Source organism: Chiloscyllium plagiosum, unplaced genomic scaffold, assembly GCF_037043375.1.
Source record: "Chiloscyllium plagiosum isolate Xiang-an unplaced genomic scaffold, Cpla_swu_hap1 HiC_scaffold_13, whole genome shotgun sequence".
In the NCBI taxonomy this organism is placed as follows: Eukaryota; Metazoa; Chordata; class Chondrichthyes; order Orectolobiformes; family Hemiscylliidae; genus Chiloscyllium; species Chiloscyllium plagiosum.
Genome location: NW_028270151.1, coordinates 9,309,436 through 9,324,391, shown reverse-complemented (window position 1 = coordinate 9,324,391; position 14,956 = coordinate 9,309,436). Strand labels below are relative to the sequence as shown.

Genomic DNA, 14,956 nt, shown 5'->3' with positions numbered 1-14,956 from the left:
TATGTGTATGTCTGTGTGAGAGAGGGATTGAGTGTGTCTGTGTGTATGTCTGTGTGAGAGAGGGATTGAGTGTGTCTATGTGTGTGTGTGTGGGAGAGATTGAGTGTGTCTGTGTATGTCTGTGAGAGAGAGATTAAGTGTGTCTATGTGTATGTCTGTGAGAAAGAGTTTGAGTGTGTCTGTGTGTATGTCTGTGCGAGAGAGGGATTGAGTGTATGTGTATGTCTGTGTGAGAGAGGGATTGAGTGTGTCTGTAAGAGTGTGTGTGTGTGTGTGTGTGGTGGGGGGGGGGGGCTGTGTGGCCAGTTGAGGAGATGGTCCTCGCCAGTCACTGTCCCCCCTTCATGGTCCTGGGAAGACCCTGGAGCTTCGACACTGGCAGTTACACAAACTTCTCGCGTCCCGGGAAACTTTCTTCTCTCCGTTTCGGTCTCTCTCTTTCTCTCTGTGTGGGGGCGGGGGGAGGGGATGGGCGCGCGTGCCCGTAGCCTCTCGCGAGAGCGCGCGCCGCTCGGGCTGAGTCGCGGGTCTCGCCCTCAGGCGGTCACTCAGTCGCTGGAGCTGGTGGTGATGGCAGTGCGGCGCTGTCCTGTCTCCTTGCCCACTCTGCTGCTGGCCAGCCTGACTCTCCTCATCTCCTCAGCCTCAGAGCAGCAGCAGCCCATTCCTAACGGTGAGCTACAGTCTCTTGCTCGGTAAAAGGCAAGACTAAAAACTTTCTCTGTTTGGTTCTTCCGCCCTCCTCTCTAAAGTTGAAATGTTCCTGTGTATTGGAGTTACTTCTCAATTTCTCTATGCAAGGATTTTTCTTTATATAAGTAAGGCTTCACAATAAATTATTAATTTCCTTAAGTCATAATATTAATTCTAATTTTCTGAAGTTTTCATTGCCAAAATTGATTTGAGAGTTTTAAAAGTTTTGATTGCAGTGTTATTTATTAGCTTCCCTTGTCAGTACGAAGTTTAAATGTAGCTGTTATTGCCAAAGTTTTATTTTGATTCGTTAAAGGGGTTCCACTCCCTTGTGTTCTTCACTAACTTTAGTTACTGTCCATCTGTTGAAAATCAGAAAATAAAATTGTTAATTTAAAGACTCTGCTTTCTCACTGCTGGGGGTCAAGTAACGCTGTACTGGAAGTCCCTCTGACATACCTGAAACAAATGTTTCTTGTGGGCAGTGGCAAAATCTGCACTGCTCATTAATCCTCATCAAGAGTGTCTGTTTTGTTTAGACCCAAAGAACTGTCCTGGCTTACTCATGATCATTAGCGCTGTCTGCGTGCAGACCAGCATGTAGTTCATCCACGTAAATGATTTTAGGGGATTCTGTAAATTTTCCAAATTTTCGTTTGTATATCATCTATACAAACTATGCTAGTAGTTTATTTACTGCAATATCAGTCTAGCAAGTTTCCTGTTTTGTGAAAAACGCATCTTTAAATGTACCCAACCAACTTGTTGACTTAAATGTAATCCTTCGACTGGCAATCTCAAAGGATGTCCTTTGCAGCCGTTTTGCTTGGGTAAAAATGTCGTCGTTATGTGTACATTGTGTGTATATTTTAGAACATTACCTGAACTGTTACTTGTAACCTAGTCTTTTCAATTGCTTTCACCACCATGACTTTAAAAGATCTGCAGTACATCATCCAGCACCCTGAAACCGAAATGGATGCGATACCTTCCTTATTCAAAGTGATGTATTTATTTGATGGATAATAGGAGGTGGATTTATGTCCACCATTTCTTGCATATATTTGACCCATTGCCTTGGGATAGATGATGAACAAAAGTGCACTCTCCTGTTGCTTTTGTAGTTATCTTGACTTTTTTTTAACGCTGTGAAAATGCATTACAGTCACAGATTTAGTGGTTGCTTTTGACCCTCTATCCACAATATGTCATTGTTGTAAGTGATTTCAAGCATAATTTGCTTTTATTGATATGAATAAATAAAACTTTTATATCGGTCTTTTATAAGCTCCATTCCGCTGTTTGAGCAGTCACCCGGCAAAGCAGCATACAGTTACGTTCTTAATTGTCAAATATTTATTTTAAATCTATTTTGAAAACCTCTTGTTATCTTTAATTGTGCCAATAAAACAATGCTTTCTGCTCTTTTAGCAAGAGCTTAAGTCTCTTTAAGTATATGTAGTAGAATTTCATTGTGACTGATGGTATATTTGAAACTGTAGTTAGTTTTAATTAAGACAAATATGATAGGTGATTTGTGTACAGCACAATAGGGAGTTGGTGGTGTAATGTCACCAGACTATTAATCCAGCACCCAAGGCTAATGTTCTGGGGACATTGATTTGAATCCCACTGAATTCCACAAAAATATGGAATTAAAGCTAATTTGGTTGTGATGAGGTAACCACTTGTCGATTGCTATAAAAACCCATCTGATTCATTAATGTCCTTTAAGGGAAGTGTATGATTGGAACAAGGGCAGGGTGGGTCACATTCACTGGGATCCTTATCTGGGGCTGCTAACTTGGGCCAGCCAGGGAGCTCTGGTTGACAGGTATAAACAGGAGTGTCAGAAGTTATCCTAACTGTAGGGCCGGGCTCTGAGCTGGCTGGTCAGGGTCCATGTACTTGCACATGTAAATGAAGGGTGATTTGGTGACGGAATACCAGCCTCTGTGCAGTTATTCCAGGAAGGAAATCTGCCACCTTGACCTGGTTTGACCCACATGTCAACTCAGACCCACAGTAATGTGATTGACTCTTACCAGCCCTCTGAAATGGTGAAGTAAGCCACTCAGTTCAAGGGCAGATTGGTGATCCTATGAACAAATAAAAGGCAAGGGCATACAAGTAGAAGTTTTGAAATTTTGTTTGATGGTTGTCTGTGAATTGGAATGTAATGAGTATCTGAAAGCTTGAAGGAAGGGGTGAAGAGACGGGATAAGGATGCTGATGAAGGGCTTTTGTGCAGATATCCATTAGAAGGGTTGATGAGGAAAAGGTTATCATCAGCAGCTGAAGAGCAAGTGGTGTGGAACCAGAAGGAAAGTGTCCTATTTTTCTCTTGTACTCATCATCTAATAAATCCTGCTCTTATCTTCAGAGCTTTCTTCATGTCTTCTTAAGTTCAAGTCTTGTTTTTGGTCTGGTTGAGTTGTCCACACTGTTCCACTAGGTCAGAGTGGTGCTGGAAAAGCACAGCAGGTCAGGCAGCATCCGAGGGGCAGGAAAATCGACGTTTCGGGCAAAAGCTCTTCATCAGGAATTCACCATTCCTGATGAAGGGCTTTTGCCTGAAATGTTGATTTTCCTGCTCCTCGGATGCTTCCTGACCTGTGCTTTTCCAGCACCACTCTGATCTAGACTCTGATCTCCAGCATCTGCAGTCCTCACTTTCGCCATAATGTTCCACTGGTCAGGATGGACACTAAAGAGTGCAGTGTCTTGTTTTTGTTCTGCTTCAAAGCAGTAATTTGCTATTCAGGCAAGCTGTATAAATAGCTGAGAGTTTGAACATTGTTACGATTTTATATTTAGTCCAGGATAACAGGATGGATATATTTATGTTTACGCTTACAAACCAATGTCAGTATCTTTCATGTATAAAGAACTGAGGGTGCTGGCGATACTCCACAGGTCAGGACTCATCTGTGGAGAGAGAAACAGATTTAATGTTTAAAGTTCTATATCGGAATCCTTGTCCTCTATCTTGAGCCATCTAGTCCTTGGTTCAGAGGTAAGGATGATACCACTGAACCACATGAGCCTCAGTTCATTGGGGTGGTATTGAATTCTTGGTTGGAAGCCAATAGGATTGACCATGTGGGGTTTGAACTAATGACCTTGGCATTATTAAACCAAGTTCTAACCACAATCAGTACATCAGGGTATGTCTGATTCCTAAAATCTCCAGATGCTCCATCAATGACATTCCTTTCACCTTAAGATCGGAAATAGTGTAAACAACAACAGATATCACCATGTTCTGCACTATTCGTAATTTCTCAGATACTGGAGCAATCCCAGTCCACATGCAACAAGACCTGGTATAGCATCCAGGCCTGGATTGATGAGCTGCAAGCAACATTGGGGTAAAAACAATGACTGCAGAAGCTGGAAACCAGATTCTGGATTAGTGGTGCTGGAAGAGCACAGCAGTTCAGGCAGCATCCAGGAGCTTCGAAATCGACGTTTCGGGCAAAAACCCTTCATCAGGAATAAAGGCAGTGAGCCTGGAGCGTGGAGAGATAAGCTCGAGGAGGGTGGGGGTGGGGAGAAAGTAGCATAAAGTACAATGGGTGAGTGGGGGAGGGGATGAAGGTGATAGGTCAGGGAGGAGGGTGGAGTGGATAGGTGGAAAAGGAGATAGGCAGGTAGGACAAGTCCGGACAAGTCATGGGGACTGTGCTGAGCTGGAAGTTTAGAACTATGGTGAGGTGGGGGAAGGGGAAATGAGGAAACTGTTGAAGTCCACATTGATGCCCTGGGGTTGAAGTGTTCCGAGGCGGAAGATGAGGCGTTCTTCCTCCAGGCATCTGGTGGTGAGGGAGCGGCGGTGAAGGAGGCCCAGGCCCTCCATGTCCTCGGCAGAGTGAGAGGGGGAGTTGAAATGTTGGGCCACGGGGCAGTGTGGTTGATTGGTGCGGGTGTCCCGGAGATGTTCCTTAAAGTGCTCGGCTAGGAGGCGCCCAGTCTCCCCAATGGAGAGGAGATCGCATCGGGAGCAACGGATACAATAAATGATATTAGTGGATGTGCAGGTAAAACTTTAGATGTGGAAAGCTCCTTTAGGGCCTTGGATAGAGGTGAGGGAGGAGGTGTGGGCGCAGGTTTTACAGGGGAAAGTGCCAGGATGGGAGGGTGGGTTGTACGGGTGCGTGGACCTGACCAGGTAGTCACGGAGGGAACGGGCTTTGCGGAAGGCGGAAAGGGGTGGAGAGGGAAATATATCCCTGTTAGGAAATGACCATCTCCAATAAGAAGGAATCCTGCCACCATCCATTGACTTTCAGTGACATTAGCATTGCTATCAACATCCTGGGGATTACCATTGATCAGAAACTGAAATTGACTGGCCATTTAAATACAATGGCTACAAGATGTGAGCACTTCTGTAGCTAGTAACTCACCTCCTGTCTTTAGTACCTGTTCGCCATCTTTTAGACACAAATCAGGAGTATGATGGAACACCCTACAACTTGCTTGGATGAGTGCAACTCCACCAATACTGGAGACGCTCAACACCATTCTGCACAAAAATGCTTACTTGATCGGCGCCTAATTAACCACTTGCAGTATTCACTCTCTTCATTATCAATGCAGAAAGGCAACAGTGTGTACCATCTACAAGATCTACATCAATAGTTTACAAAGGGACCTCTGGCAGCATCTTCCACATCTGCGACCTCTACCACAGAGAAGGAAAAGAGAGAGAGAGAGTAACTTTTATTTGTCATTTCTACCAAATACAACTAATACAGTGAAAAACAGAGTCAGCAACAGGTACATGGGAATACCACACCTACATGTTCCCCTCCAAGCCACCCGCTTCCTGGTTTAGAAATATACCATTACTCCTTTACTACCACTGAGCTAAAATCCTGGAACTCACTCCCTAACAACATTGTGGATCTAATATAGGATATACACTGTAGCAGTTCAAGAAAGCAACTCACCACCACATTCTCGAGGGCAGCTAGAGATGAGTGAGTAATGCTGGACTGGCCTGTGGTGCCCTCATCCCACAAGTGGATATAAAAAAAAATTCCCTGGGCCTATAGCCTGGAGGGTAGTGGCAATTGCATTCAAGCGGGGTAAATTATTCAGGGTGATATAAAGCTTATCAAAGGCTTGTCCAAAGATGTGGGAATTAGGTGAATTGGCAATGCTAAATTGCCCATAGTGTTCATAGGTGTGTAGGTTAGGTGCCTGAGTCAGGTGAACTGTAGAGTAATAGGGTAAGGGAACGGGTCTTGGTGGGTTACTCTTCGGAGGGTTGGTGTGGACTTGTTGAGCCTAATGGCATGTTTCCGCATTGGTAGTCAGGTGGTTGTCCTGATGAAGGAGCAGTGCTCCAAACGCTAGTGCTTCCAAATAAACCTGTTGGTCTATAACTTCATATTGTGTGATTTTTAATTCTGTTTCCATGCTGTAGGGATACTGTGAAGATTTGTGAAAGGAGGAGAGAATGGGTAGGCGTTGAGTCTTAATAAATCAGGGAACCAAGGGCTTCAGGGAAAGGGCAGGAAAGTGAATGTGAAGAATGTTGGATCAGCGATGCTTCTGTTGAGTGGCAGAGCAGACTCAAGGAGGCAAGTGGCCTACTCCTGTTCCTATTTCCTGTGGCCTTAGAGGTGTAGAAAGAGAACTCCACAAGCTGCATTTCAAATAGCTGATATCATAGCTGCTAATGGTGCGTTCTCTTCCAAGAGAAGTAGGAGTTAAAGTGGAGAGTTTTGGGAACTTTGTCAGACTGGAGGGAGATGACCATGACTGGAATTAAACATCAGGATTTTAAATTTGAGTTGTGGAATTGTGAGACAATTTAGATTGTAAACAAGATGAGTGAGATTTTGGCAGATACTTCAGAGAATGTCAGCAGAGGTCCAAAGGATACGTGTTTGCTTTATTCAAGGAGGAGGTTTTGGCAACGAGAGTAGGAAGACGGGAGTAATGATGACCAGTAGACAACACTTTCCATCTTGTGTGCCAGTCAGTAATGCACTGTCAGTTGCTGGTTTGTTTATTATCTGTAATTCAGTTCCTCAGTTCAACCTCGTTCCTACTGAAGCAAAACAGTAACAGGTCTAGGAATGTTGTTCAGAAGAGTGAGCTGATGTGTAATTTAATCCACAATCCACATTTAACACTGACGGAGCTGTTAATGGAAATCAGGTCATAAAAGAAGCAGAGTTATATTCCAGACTCTCTCTCTTGCAGTTAACAGAGCTAAACAAAACATAACATAGTCCAATACTACATGCGTCGCTGTGCAGTGAATAGAAAGTGGGGAAAGCCCACTCATTTGTTTCATGTAATGCAGTCAGGACAAATGAGGTCACAGCTCTTGTGTTTTACCGATTTATGGGATTCAGATGTGAAGTCTACCAGATGTGTCTGCGCTAAAATATAGATGGGGGTGTGAGGTGAGTCAGATGACATCACTGTAGAAGCATGAAGACAGGAAACAAAATCTTGTGGCAGACAAGTGGGAAACAAGTTGAAGCAGTGACTGTGATTACATTACAGTTTTCCATTAGGTAGATGTATTATTCCTTTGTCATTGCAAAAAACCTTCCAGAAACAGTACCTCTATTATCACTAGATTTACATAGTACTCTTAAAAGGAGCATTTATGTGGGTTAGCCACGTTACTTTGGATGGTATGCCATTCGGGGAAACTTAAATTTGACATGTATAACTGTTTCACTGTTGCATTTTGAAAAGTAAATCTTCATTTATTCAGCAAACTATAAACCTGAAGTGAGATCAATGCACAAAGTTCACAGCAAGGTGGCTCAGTGGTCAGCACTGCTGCCTTTCAGGGCCAGGGACCTGGGCTTGACACCACTCTCGGGCAATTGTCTGTGTGGCGTTTGCATATTCTTTCCGTGTCTGCGTGGACTTTCCCCAGGTGCTCTGGTTTCCTCTCTCAGTCCAAAGATGTGCAGATCAGTAGGGTAGGGGAAGCGATTGGATGGGATGCTGTTTGGAGGGGGTGGTATGGACTCGATGGACCGAACGGCCTGCTTCTGTACTGTCAGGATTCTATGAATATTGATATATTTTTTAAACCCACAAACTTTTTTTAAAAATAATTTAAAACAACAGTCATAGCAATTGTTTGGAAGGATGGACATACAAACTATGAGCGAACATAGGTCATTCATCCACATGGGTCTGTTCTGCCATTTATTAAGTTTATGGCTGATCTGACCTGAACCTTAAATCCACATTCATGCCAATCCCTGATCATCTTTCCCTCTTTGCTTACCAATGATCTCTCCAGTTCTGCCTCAAAAATATTCAAAGACTCTGCTCAGACCGCCTTTTTCAGGAAAACTCATGACCCTCTGTAAAACAAACTTTACCTCATCTCTGATTCGAATGGGTGATCCCTTATTTTTAAACAGTGACCCCTAGTTCTAGATTCTGCCTTATTAGGGAACATCTCTCCATGTCTACCTTGTTAGGATTCATCAGGACCTTTTACAGAAATCTTCTAATCAGCCAGTGCAGGGAAATTATTACACAAGGCAACTTTTCCATGTGGTGCGTGTATGGAATGAGCTGCCAGAGGAAGTGGTGGAGGCTGGTACAATTACAACATTTTAAAGGCATTTAGATGGTTATATGAATAGGAAGGATTTGGAGGGATATGGGCTGGGTGCTGGCAGGTGGGACTAGATTGGGTTGGGATATCTGGTCGGCATGGACGGGTTGGACCGAAGGGTACATCTCTATGACTCTATGACCTCTGGAGGTGATGGGACTTGAACCCAGGCCTCATGCCTCAGAGGTAAGAAGACGACCACTGTGCCAATGAAGTCTTCAGGATCTTGTATGTTTCAATCTGTTAAAAGTAAGCAAGAATAGGTGTCGTAAATAATTTTGAGTACTATAATTGTGTTTTTTTTGTGGTAATTCAAGATTTAAATGTTAAATGCCCTTTGTGACTTTAGATACACCTCTTGTGAGTGAGCCATTACCTTTGATTGCCGACAGCAGAGAAAAGAGTAAGGATGATATTTACAGGTAAAGGTGATAACTTGGGTATGACTGAGTGGCACTGTGTGGAGTAGCTCAACATTTTTACTTAAGTGTAACCTTTGGTATCTTTGCTGAGTGCTTGAAATCCCCCATTTCTGGCTGTGAGAAGAGTCTAACTGCAGCAATCTTTTTTGAGGTACCTGAAGGAATTTTACTGGAATTGTAGTCTACAAAGCAGAAATGAACGATTCACTATCTGAAGAACAGAAGCCAATATTCATTTCCCGGGAGTCTCAAACCCATGATTACCCAACAGTACTTGTGTATGATTGCAGGTTTCCAAATTGGTAGACTTCGATATAAAGACCAGGAAAACTGTCTTTTAGATTTGCTTTGGCTCCATTGCCCATTATATTGAATAAAAGAGAGAGAAGGTTCCTGCATTTTAGTGCAGTGTAATCTTGCTCATGTCCAGGATGCCCTAAGTCAGATAATTTGCTGACCGAGGTGACATCATACCAAATGCCAGCCCAATTTGGGAAAACAATCTGATCATTTCCTTTCCCAGACACTTGGATGATTGGAATTAGCTCTAAAGACTAACTACGCTGAAGTTGATTTTCGTATGAGAGAATCTTGCTCCTGGTGCAAGATTATCTCTGACTCATCCATAAACTGATCCAGTTGTCACCAAACTGCAAGTCACCTTTCACCACGTGAGTCTATAAACTGTTCACTCAATCCAGTATTCTTTGGGGATTTAACACAAAAAATCCCACCTCGCACCCATACTATAGAGCTATAGAGATGTACAGCACAGAAACAGACCCTTCGGTCCATCTCATCGATGCTAACCAGATATCCTAAATTAATCTAGTCCCATTTGCCAGCATTTGGCCCATATTCCTCTAAACCGTTCCTATTTTTACACCCATCCAGATGCCTTTTAAATGTTGTAATTGTACCAGCCTCCACCACTTCCTCTGGCAGTTCATTCTGTACACGCACCACCCTCTGTGTGAAAACGTTGCCCCTCAGCTCGCTTTTAAATCTTTCCCCTCTTACCTGAAACCTAAACCCTCTAGTCATGGACTCCCATACTCTGGGGAAGAAGACCTTGTCTATTTACCCAATCTATGCCCCTCATGATTTAATCAACCTCTAGATGGTCACCCCTCAGCCTCGACGCTCCAGAGAAAACAGTTAGGACTGTCTATATCATTCATGTGCCATATTCTGCTTGTCACTATACCACTGAATTCCACATGTTTGAAGTGTCTGTGTCTTTGTGACTTATAAAAGATGTTGGCTGACTTTATTTTCTTCTTGCATTGCCTTAGGGAATTCTTACACATCTGTGTTTGTACAGGACCTCAGCATGTCCTTGTAGGGGAATCCAAAGAGTCTTACAACCAGTAGATTGCTTTTGATGCATCGTGTAACAACTGACAGCCAGCTTGTTGTGGAGGTGATGGTGTTGGACTGGGGTGGACAAAGTTAAAAATCACACAACACCAGGTTATAGTCCAACAGGTTTATTTGGAAGCACACTAGCTTTTGGAGCTAGCTACCTGATGAAGGAGCAGCGCTCTGAAAGTTTGTATTTCCAAGTAAACTTGTTGGATTATAACCTGGTGTTGTGAGATTTTTAACTTTAGGCAACTTGTTCATAGCAAGGGCTGGTGAACATTAATTTAATGACACCCTTGTTACTATGATTTGGAGGTGCTGGTGTTGGACTGGGGTGTACAAAGTATGAAGGAGCAGTGCTCTGAAAGCTAGTGCTTCCAAATAAACCTGTTGTACTATAATCTGGTGTTGTGTGATTTTTAACTTGACACTATGGGAGTTTTCTCAGTGATTTTGACAGAAAAATGTCAGCCAGGATATCGGGAAACTGTCCATTCTTCTGATTGTGCCTGGAATATTTTATGTGAACGTGAGGACTGCAGATGCTGGAGCGCAGAGTCAAGATTAGAGGGGCGATGGAAAAGCACAGCAGCTCAGGCAGCATCTATGTCCACAAATTAACTTGGATCATATGCTGCACATTAATCTCCAAACCTTTCCTTTCCCTATCTGTGGACTCTCCTTAAGATATTCGTGAACGTTCATCTCCCCCTACCTTTTTGACCATTTGTGCATTTTGGATTTCCTCCACCTCCTCGTTGGTGACTGCACTGTTAGTTGTCCAAACTCCATGCATTGGAGTTCCCTCCCTAAATCTCTCCAGCATTGTATTTCTCTTTGCACCTACAACACGTATAGAGTTGTAGAATCATGGAGTTATACACCACGGAAACAGACCCTTCGGTCCAACTCTTCGACACCGACCAGACAATCTAGTCCCATTTATCAGCACTTGGCCCATATCCCTCTAAACTCTTCCTGTTCATGTACCCATCCAGATGTCTTTCAAATTGAACCCACCTGCACTACTACTTCTGGCATGCACACACCATCATCTGCGTGAAAAATTACCCTTAGGTCCCTTTTAAATCTTTCCCCTCTCACCTTAACCCAGTGTCCTCTAGTTTTGGAGTCCCCTACCCTGGGGAAAAGACCTTGGCTATTCACCCTAACCATGCTTCTCCTTATAAACCTCTATAAGGTCATCCCTCAGCCTCTGACACTCTAGAGGAAAAAAAGGAACCAGCCTACTCAGCCTCTCTCTAAAACTCGAACCTGAAGTCCTGGCAACATGCTTGTAAATGTTTTCTGCGCATTCTCAAGTTTAGCAACCTCTTTCTGTTAGAAGGGTGACTTGATTCTTAAAGTATCTTAAAAGTTGCCTCACTAATGTCCTGTACAGCTCAACATGCCATCCCAACTCCTATAAACATTGTTCTGACCAGTGAAAGTAAGCATGTCAAACACTTGCTGAGCTTCTGCTGCAATTTCTGTTTTTGTTTTACTATTATAGATTGGATTTGTTAGAATAATGTCAGAAATGTGTTGAGATAATGGGACAACTTTCACTACCGTAGAGAAGATTAGGAAGAGACTTAATTGTTTTGAAAGTCCAGAATGCTGTTGATAGAATGTTTTGGGAATAAAATTATCTTCTCTGCTAAAGTTTATCTACAGTTATGTCTCCATGAGCTTAATTTTAGGTTGCTATAGCAAACAGCTGGTGGCCTTTAATGCTGTAAATATCAATGGACATATGGTCTGGCATGGAACTTGAACTCCTAGCATGCTTAGTGATGCTGTTAAAACAAAAGACTGAATTTGTTCTGGCAACTGAGGGCAGCATGGTGGTTCAGTGGTTAGCACCGCTGTCTCACAGTGACAGGGAGTTGGGTTCAATTCCAGCCTCGGGTGACTATGTGTGGAGTTTGCACGTTCTCCCCAAGTCTGCGTGGGTTTCCTCTGGGTGCTCTGGGTTTCCTCCCACAGCCTGAGGATTTGCAGGTTAAGGTGTATTAGCCATGCTAAATTGCCTACAGCATCCAGGAATATAGAGGGGAAGTGAATTAGTTATAGGGGATGGGGACAGGGAATGATGCTGTTCAGAGGGTCAATGCAAACTTGATGAGGTGAATGACCTCTATCTGCACTTTAGGAACTCTATGACTTTGACAATTTGAATTCCAGTGTCCTTTTGAAAAACTGACGCTGTAATGGATGTAATTTTAGATGGAAATGTGTTGCTGGAGAAGCGCAGCAGATCAGGCAGCATCTAGGGAACAGGAGAATCGACGTTTCGGGCATTAGCCCTTCTTCAGGATGTAATTTTAGCATGGTCAAGAGCACCCTGAACATAGGAATGTTTAATGATCAAAAATATCTTGATTTAAATGTCAGTATGGAAGAATATTGAACTGGTGTCTGATTAATCCTCTTCTCAGATTTGGAAATACTCTAGACTCTGACAGCAGCTCATGAAATCCTTTATACCATTTTCACTTCTTGCACAAATTGACAGTATGTTCCTCAGCAGTGAAATGAGTTAAGTGAAAGTGTATGTGTCCCCAGAACAAGACTCTCCCATACCTTAGGTGCTGTAAACCTCCAATTCCTGACTCACATTCTTGGTGATTATAGAAAATGCTGTGCGCAGTGCTAAGGAACGGAGGTCACAGTATTCCAAGGTATTTCTTCTGTCTTTCCACTCCCCCCACGCAGCCACAATAAAAGATATTTGCTTGGCTCATTTGCCATGACCCTTCCATGGCTGACCAATCTTTACACCGGGTTTGTAGATTTATATTACAAGTAAAACATTTGTTGTTTAAACAGCTGATACAATTGCTGAATACTTGGTATTCATGAGTGTTTAAACAGAGCTTTCTGTTGCGTTGATCCTTGAGTTGATTTGTCAAATTGCTCTGAGTTTCAGAAAATAGTCAATGTTTTCAAAACCTTTAACAAAACAGAAACTGTGAGTGAACTCCGCAGATCTGAGACATTGTTAGTAAGTTTGCAGATGGCACCAAAATTGATGGTGAAGAAAGTCATCCAAGATTACAAAGAGATCTTAATCAATTGGGTCAGTGGTCTGAGAATTGGCAGATGGAGATAAATTTGGAAAAATAGAAGGTATTGCATTGTGGTAAAACAAACAAGGGCAGTCCTCATATAATTAACGGTAGGGTCCTGGATAGTGTTGTATAATGGGGAGACCCAAGGGTTCAAAGAACAATCCAGCACAGGAACAGGCTCTTCAGCCCTCCAAGTCTGCGCTGCCACATTTTGCCCTTCCATACTAAAACTGTCTTCACTTATAGGATCCATATCCCTCTATTCCCTTCCTATTCACGTATTCATCCAGGTGCTTCTTGAATGCTGCTATTGTGTCTGCTTCCACCACCTCCATTGGCAGCACATTCCAGGCACTCACCACCCTTTGTGTGAAAAACCTGCCTTGCACATCTCTTTTAAACTTACCATCACCCCTGCACTTTGAACTTGTGAACCTTGTAAATGACCCCTCCACCTTGGGAGAAAGCATCGTTCTTTTCACTCAATCCATGCCATTCGCAATCTTACGAACTTCTATCAGGTCACCCATAAACCTCCTGCGTTCCAGTGAAAACAAGTCCAGTCTATCCAGCCTTTCCTCATAGCTTAAATCCTCCATACCAGACAACATCCTGGTAAACCTTTTCTGTACCATCTCCAACGCATCTACATCCTTCTGGTAGTATGGGGACCAGAACCCTGTGCAGTATTCCAATTGTGGCCTAACTAAAGCTCTATAAAGCTGCAACACAACTTATCTATCCTCATACTCAATGCCCCTTCCAGTGATGGTGCAACCTTATCTACCTGTGCTGCCACCTTCAGTGGTCTGTGGAACTGCACACCCAGATCCCTCTGCATATCAATACTCCATTCACTGTATAATTTCCACCTTTACTTGACCTTCCAAAATGCATCACCTCCAATTGTCCAGATTAAACTCCATCTGCCATTTTTCTGCCCATGCCTCCAACTGATCTATATCCTGCTGTATCCTCTGACAATCCTCCTCACTATCTACAACTCCAACAATCCTGCAAACTTATTAATTTGACCGGCCACGTTTTCCTCCAAATCATTTATGAAGATCACAAACAGCAGAGGTCCCAGCACTGATCCCTGCAGAACACCACTAGTCACAGCCCTCCATTCTGAAAAGCATCTTTCCACCTCTACTCTCTGTCTGCTATGACTAAGCCTGTTCTGTATTCATCTTGCCAGCTCACTCCTGATACCATGTCACTTCACCTCTTGTACCAGTCTGCCATGAGGGATCTTGTCAAAGGCTTTACTGAAGTCCATGTAGAGAACATCACCCGCTTTTCCCTCATCACTCATCTTCGTCACCTCATAGAATCATAGAGATGTACGGCACAGAAACAGACCCTTCGGTCCAACCCGTCCATGTCGACCAGATATCCCAACCCAATCCAGTCCCACCTGCCAGCACCTGGCCCATATCCCTCCAAGCTCTTCCTATTCATATGCCCATCCAAATGCCTTTTACATGTTGCAATTGGCAGTTCATTCCATACACATACCGCCCTCTGCGTGAAACTATCAAGTTAGTGAGGCACAAAACCATGCTATGTGTTGTGAATAAGTTCATTTGCTTCTAAATGTGTATAGATCTCTTCCCTGAGAATCTTTTCTGATAATATCCATACCACCGACATGAAACACTGAGGCCTGTAATTTCCAGGATGATTCCTGCTATCTTTCTTAAACAATAGGATAACATTGGCTATTCTCAACTCCTCTGGGACCTCACCTGTGGCCAAAGAGGATACAAAGATGTCTGTCAATGCTC

At 43.3% G+C, this 14,956-nt stretch overlaps 1 protein-coding gene across 4 annotated transcripts in view; it reads left to right on the top strand.

Moving 5' to 3' along the window:
* Window positions 1-521: 521 nt before the first annotated feature.
* plod2 (procollagen-lysine, 2-oxoglutarate 5-dioxygenase 2) overlaps window positions 522-14,956 on the top strand; it is a 175,385-nt gene continuing 160,950 nt past the window's right edge. For all 4 annotated transcript variants that reach the window (XM_087993323.1, XM_087993322.1, XM_087993321.1 and 1 more), the window contains exon 1: window positions 522-673. In XM_087993323.1, coding sequence (XP_087849449.1) covers window positions 571-673 — 103 coding nt within the window. In that variant the 5' untranslated portion in view covers window positions 522-570. The remainder of the gene's footprint in view (window positions 674-14,956) is intronic.